Below are 7,131 nucleotides of genomic sequence, written 5' to 3' on the forward strand. Positions count from 1 at the left end.
GCTAAGCTAACGGAATGGGTCAAGTCAATCACATCATTCTCCTAAGGATGTGATCCCGTTAATCAAATGACAACCCATGTCAATGGCTAGGAAACTTAACAATCTTTGATCAACGAGCTAGTCAAGTAGAGGCATACTAGTGACACTATGTTTGTCTATGTATTCACACATGTATTATGTTTCCGATTAATACAATTCTAGCATGAATAATGAACATTTATCATGAAATAAGAAAATAAATAATAACTTTATTATTGCCTCTAGGACATATTTCCTTCACTCTGATGGTCTAAGGAACTAAAATCACAAGTTAACACTCCATGTTATAACAATTGACTTACGATGATATTATCTCAAAGTATAACAAACAAGTTTGGGTCAATTCAATATGACTGTTCTTCTAACGTCATACTCTCAATGTTGTTTTGAGAATATTGTTACACTTCACAATATCTCAAGATCCAGAAAACGTATCACTAACAATACTTGAGCTATCTTAGAGGCGGGACAAGGAATCTTATTTTACCGTTTATCGTTCTACATGTGCATATGAGTTTTCCACTGAATCACATATTCCAAGATCACAACAGTTGTAGCATAGAATATAAACTCTAAATTATGAACACGGAAATATGATAATACAATATTATTGCCTCTAGGGCACACTTCCAACACAAATCTTGATGATATGCATTCATAATGGCCTTCATTTGTCATGCCATGTTGCCATATGCCAGCTCTTGGGGTCTCATTGTGTTTAGTTTTCTTCCTATGCATCGGCAGGTAAACTGGGAGAGCGGGATCACACAGATGAGCTACCAACAAGCGCATCTGAATGTGTTGGGCAGTGGGCGCCCTCTCATGTGTCGATGTGGCACGCTCACTTCATGAACTTCATTGGTGTTGGCGTGTTCATCGAACCCGTCCGTGTGGAGTGCGTGCATGAGGGACAAGGTATTCGTGGAGTATGAAATTCATACCGGATTCATGTCTTTTGTGAGCAGGCCAACGGTTTTGACTTACCACAGTGGGGTATTGTAATGTAGTCTTTAGCTTAGAAGCCCACACTCCTCTTGGGAACACAACACCCAAATAAATACGAAGCACACATACTAGGAGTCTAGGACTCCAACAAAACGTACTTCACCAATCTAGGGTCAAATGTTCATGGGTAAACCTCAATGATCGATCTCACACCTAGAATGGGTGTGATTTTGTAGTCGTTGAATCCAGCCTCGAAGATTATCTTCTTCCACTCCTGCTCATCTCGCTCGACGCCATTGATGAACATGATGAAAAGGTCAAACATGACTTGTGTCTCTTTGTGCTTCGGGTCCTGCGGTCCTGCACCAACCACCATGTCGACAATTATCACCTTCCCTCCTGCATCTTTTGGCGCGATGGCTTTCTTGCAATTTTTTAGTATCTTGATGCAGTCCTCGTCACCCCAATCATGCATGACCCACTGAAATAGTTGAAGGTGGCGATGAGCATTAGTTGACAACATGCTAGCTTTATAGCTATATCTTCCCCAAAATGGACATTGTGATTGTAGACTCTAATGGAGCACTTTAGCTATATGTAAGTCCCTTGAAAATTGATTTTGTGTAAGTTGTATTTTTGGCCTTTGATTTTTGCTTCTTTTTATCCTGCCGTTGGTTTGGGCAAGTTGACTGACCACATATTTAGGTTAGTCAATTCAATAACGGGCTCAAGCTCATTACCTTTGCAACCTAGCCCCCCCCCCCCTCTCTCTCTCTTTGTTCTTTTCTGTTTTTATTTTTTTATTTTTTTCTTTCTCCTTTTCTTTTTCTTTATTATTATTATTTGTTTTTTGTGGTTATCTTGGGATATTGGGTGAGTGCAAATGTATACACACAGAATATATGTGAAAATGCACATTATTTGATTATTCTTTGCATACTCCAAAAAATGCAATTTCAGTGTAAAGTTGCGTCCAAGTTTTTTTTCTCCATTTTTTGTTCTTAAAAAGTAATATCAATGCCGTTAATTCATTGGTTCTTATAAATCTTCATTGTTTTGATTTTATTTCTAGTTATTATCTTATTATCTTTCTTCTTTAAGGGTAATACCAATGCCATTAATTCCTTCCTTCTTAGTAAACTTCTTTTTGCAAAAATTCCACTATTATATACTTATTCTTACATATTTAAGAAAACACAAAATTTTTGTATATTTGTGCAAAATTTCCTTTTTTGTTTTAGATTTTTTTTCATTTTCTTTCTTTTTAAAGGGTAACACCAATGCCACTAATTCATTTTTTAGAAAAATGTATTGGTCTAATTTTGTTTTATTTTTTAAAGGGTAATACGGAAGTCACTAATTCATTCTTTCTTATAAAAAATTATTATTATTATTTTTAGTTTATGTTTCATTTATTTATTCTTTAATGGTAATATCAATGCTACTAATTCATTCCTTTATTTTCTTATTTTTGAAAAAAATTCCACTATTATATGCTTATTCTTGCATATTTGGAAACATTGCAACCTTTGTGTATATTCTATGCAAATTTTGTCACTACTTTTTAGATTTTTTTCTTATTAAATGGTAATACAAATGTCACTAATTCATTCTTCCTTAAAAAACCTCATTATTTGATTTTGTACTAAATTGGCGACAATTAATATGGATTGAAGGGAGTAGTTTTTATTTCATTTTCTTTCTTCTTAAAGGGTAATACCAGAACCACTAATTCATTATTTCCAAGATCATTATTTTGAATTATTTTGAGTTTTTATTTCATGTTTATTCTTCTTAAGAGGTAGTACCAAAACCGCTAATTCATTCTTTCCTAGAAAACTCATTACTTTGCTTTTGTTTTAGTTTTATTTCATGTTATTTCTTATTAAAGGGTAATACCAATGCCACTAATTCATTCCTTCTTAGAAAACTTTCTTCTTTTTTAGGAAATCCCACTATCGTATGTTTATCATTGCATATTAAAAAAAGCAATTACGTTTATATTGTGTGCAAATCATCATTGTTTGTTTTATATATTTTTTGTTTTATATTTTCTTAAAGGGTAATAGAAATGCCACTAATTCATTCTTCCTTAAAGAACCTAATTGTTTTGATTTTGTCTTAGGTTTTATTTCATTTCTTCTTAAAGAGTAATACCAAAGCCACTAACTTATTCTATTTTAGAAAACTTAATTATTTAGATTTTTAGTCTTATTTTATTTTCTTCTTCTTTAATGATATTGTCAATGCCACTAATTCATACATTTTTAGGATACTTCCCCTTTTTGTGAAAATTGCTCTATTATATGCTTGCTTTTTCATATTATAAAAAAAACACAATTTATGTGTAAATCATGTCCAAATTTGGCCCCTTTTGTTTTAATTTATTTAATTTATTTTTCTTTCGTCTTGAAGGGTTATTATTTTTATTTTTTTACTGGGTATTGCATGCATGTATTTGGGGTACTCCTATATATCCATCACCAAAGCCTTAGCCGTGGGTTTTTTTCAGTGGAAAAAAGGTGGACTAATAGCAATGCACGTGGGATCCTGCTAATTTTTTAAAAAAATAACACAATTTTTTAATAAATTCGAGAAATATTATGCCGTTTCGAATTTTTCAAAAATAATATAGCTTCTTCCTTAGGGAAGCCGACGGGCTGCTGTCGGTTTTGGTAGGGCCAACTGGAATCCTATCGGCGAAGCCGATTATTATCCAATCAGCTTCGGCAAAGCCGACTGGCCAACCGCTGGCGGGCGGTACGTCCAGTCAGATTTAGTATGGCTATTTAGCACATCGGCTTCGGCGAAGCCAATTAGATCCTATCAGCTATGGCAAAGTTGATAGGTGCATTTTTTTTAAGACTGGCCGGCGTGTCAGCATGCGGCCTACGCCGACTGGCAGTGTGCAGGGTGGCCCAGCCACTTATCGGCTAAGCCGTGGCTGACTGGGCTTCTGTCGACTACGCTCAGGCCAACTGGGCCCTATTGGCTTCTCCGTGGCTAACAGGAGGCAGTCGGCTTCGGTGCGGCCGAAGCTATATTATTTTTGAAAAAAAATAGACGACGTAATATCTCTATAACTTATAAAAAAGTGTATTATCTATGAAAAATTAGCTGGGATCCTTGCATGCATGACATGAGAAGTAGTAGCAAACATGTACTACACGTCGTATTCTGCAAGTAACAAAACATGCACTGCATTCCAGCTCCATACTGATGCGTATGCCTTTTTTCCGATTAGATGCTTATGCTTTTTTGTCATTGCACACTTGGACCAGTGGTAAAAAAATAGTTGTAAGAAACATGGTGAGTAGTTGGCTGATATTGAGTTATATGAGCCATATGGCGACGTGTTGCATTTGGCCTCATTTGCAGTTATATAGAGCTGCTTTCCGTGTCCGCTGCAAAAAAAAGCTGCTTTTCGTGTGCATGCATGCGTCCGTAGACGGTAATTAAGTTAGGACGACGATAACTATCACACGTGTGGGAGTTAAGGGATCTGCCTATGCCTACACGTTTTGTCTGGTGTGAAGACTAGCCCACACGTCTATGTGTGGGCAAAACAACTAGCGCCCACACGTTTCTTTTTTTCTTTGCGGTCCCTCTCACACGCCTACGTGTGGACAAAATGCATAACGCCCACACGACCTCTCTCAGCCACCTACCTCACGGTCCCGCACGCCCCGCGTGACAGTCACTCCGCGTCCCCGCAGTTGCCATGGTCCGGACCTTCTTCAATGTCCGTTTAACTATAGTTGCCATGTCGTTGAACTACAGTTGCCATGTCGGACAACTACAGTTGCCATGGTTGCTCAACTGCAGTTGCCATCTCAAGTCAAGTACCAGATGCCATTTTGGACAACTGCATCTGTTGCCATGTATGGTCTGGTTTACTATAGTTGCCATGATTTGAAAACTTTAGAGGTTGCCACCTACTAACACTAAGCAGTTGCCTTGTATGGTCTGGTTTACTACAGTTGTCATGATTTGAAAATCTTAGGAGTTGCCACCTACTAACACTAGGCAGTTGTCGTGTAGCACTACAAAGAGACATGGCAAAACAACATGTTCGGGTAAAAGAGAGAGTTGTCATCTGCTTACAAGCACACTAGGGCAGTTGCCGTGTACCCTGCAAAACACATGGCAACTGACATGTTCGGGTAAAAAAAAAGAGTTGCCATCTGCTACACTAGGGCAGTTACCATGTACACTGCAAAAAGCATGGCAACTGGCAGCTTGGGTGTGGGAGAGGAGACGGGCGTGTGGGCGAGATGGCAAATGCCCACGCACCAGCCCTTATGCGTGAATGAAAACTGACGTGTGGGCGAACTGCTAAACGCCCACATATCGGCCCTTCCGTGTGATGAAACGGATGTGTGGGCAACCGTGTGAATGCCCACACACCCGCGCAGTTCTACGTGGCACCACAATCATGCCAAGATTCGTGCATCCATAAACAGACGCGGATCCATGCGTGTGGGCGAGATGCAAACGCTCACATGTGTGCGCATTAGTATTTCTGTTAAGTTAATGTACGGGTTGCCTATTAGGAATTGACGAGGTCTGTAAAGCTGCTGATCAGCGATAGAGCCGCGTTGAGCTCAGGTGAAGAGGTGACTTGTCTCCTATTCCTTAGTGGAAAGGGACAGGCGCTGATTTTTTGCATAGGATTATCCTATTTTTTCAGTTCTGTAATGTCGATATTTACATAGCTTGTAACTGAATCTTTATTTTATTAATAAGACACATATTATCATGAAAAAAAACAGCATGAAGGGGAGTAGTCGTTGCATGCATCAGCTCTAGTCGCTCCCCTACGGAGTACCAATATTGTGAACACTAGTTGGCGCACCTTGAGGAAGACAGCATCGGCCGGTGGAATGCTCTCGAACATGTCGCCGGCGATGTACTCCACGTCGCTACCGCTCGGAGCCTTGGCGACGACGTGGGCGAGGTCCATCACACTGCACTTCACGTCCGGGAACGCATTCGAGATGGCTTGTGCCGCTCCACCGTGCCCCCCGGCGACGTCGACCAGGGAGCCTATCCCCTGGAAGACGGCCCCGCACTCCCTGATGGCGATGTCCATGAGGAAGCTGCTGTCGGAGACCATGCCGTCGTTGACGATTGCGTTGTACGCCGGGTCCTGGTTGGCCAGCTCCCAGAAGGTCTTGCCGTGCTTCAGCTTGAAGAGGTCCGGCTCCGGCAGCTCGTGCTGGAACCAAGTCCCGAGGTCGGAGAACGGGGAGACGAGGTTGGTGTGGAGGAGCATCTTCGTGATGTGGACCATGTTCACCGAGGCCGAGCAGACGAGGAGACGGGACGCCGGCGTCAGCGCGTAGACGGCCTCGCCCTCAACGCCGTCGTCCCTGGGGTGTTCGACGCTGAAGATGCCGGAGACGATGAGCACACGCATGAGGCGGCGCAGGCAGGAGATCTTGGTCGGGTGGAGCGTGGCCGTGGCGGCAATCTGGGAGAGCGTGGCAGCGCCGCCTTGGCGGTGGATGGCGTCGGCAATGCCGAGGTCCAGGGCAGACTTGAGCGCCATGGACTTGACGTAGCTAAAGGTGTGGTGCCAAAGCTCGAGCTGGGCATCCAGCAAGCCCTGGTCGAGGATGTGCTGCTCCCGGGTAGGCGCCATTGGTACTGTTCTTGATCAGATGTGGCTTTTATGGGTGGACTAGACAGAGAACAGAACACTGTTTATTTTTAGACGGGTTTCAGAATTACTTAGAATGGGCCGACCGGCTAAAATTTACACCGGTCGCCTCAGCAACTCACGCGTTCAGTAGTCCCACATCGTGGAAGCCTCCCGTTTACCTTGACCCTCCGTCTGCCTTATCTCTTGGACCCAAATATCTGGCTGACATTGTCAGGAAGTCACCCTGAAGCGAACCATTGCGAATGTCTTCTTAGGCCAATTCCACCGCGCGACCCCATCCCGTCCGGTCCCGTTCGTTTGAGGTAAAAAGATAAACCAGACGGACAAGCGCATGACGGCCTGAACCTATCTGGTCCGTTTTGTGTGTGGGCTGACCCATTTCAAGCGTAAACATGCACCGGATTTGGATCGCGGTGGACAGCAAACGGACGCGATGCTCGTCCGCGTCAGGGCCGCGTGGCAGACGGCCACCTACCTCCCAC

The 7,131-nt window shown here is 42.3% G+C and overlaps 1 protein-coding gene across 1 annotated transcript; it reads right to left on the reverse strand.

The window, feature by feature from the left end:
• Window positions 1-992: 992 nt before the first annotated feature.
• Window positions 993-6,738, reverse strand: LOC125525095 (O-methyltransferase ZRP4-like). Its single transcript, XM_048690124.1, has 2 exons — window positions 5,840-6,738; window positions 993-1,465 (listed from the first exon to the last, which is right to left on the reverse strand). Exons 1-2 carry the CDS (start codon window positions 6,626-6,628, stop codon window positions 1,166-1,168), a joined length of 1,089 nt encoding a protein of 362 aa, XP_048546081.1. The 5' UTR covers window positions 6,629-6,738; the 3' UTR covers window positions 993-1,165.
• Window positions 6,739-7,131: the final 393 nt, after the last annotated feature.

This window comes from Triticum urartu, chromosome 1 (assembly GCF_003073215.2).
Source record: "Triticum urartu cultivar G1812 chromosome 1, Tu2.1, whole genome shotgun sequence".
NCBI lineage: Eukaryota > Viridiplantae > Streptophyta > Magnoliopsida > Poales > Poaceae > Triticum > Triticum urartu.

Excerpts from the sequence above, each read along its gene's own strand:
- LOC125525095 (XM_048690124.1), bottom strand. The coding sequence starts at position 6,628 with ATGGCGCCTACCCGGGAGCAGCACATCCTCGACCAGGGCTTGCTGGAT. Across the intron at positions 1,466-5,839 it reads CCGATGCTGTCTTCCTCAAG|TGGGTCATGCATGATTGGGG; the intron begins GTGCGCCAACTA and ends CAACTATTTCAG.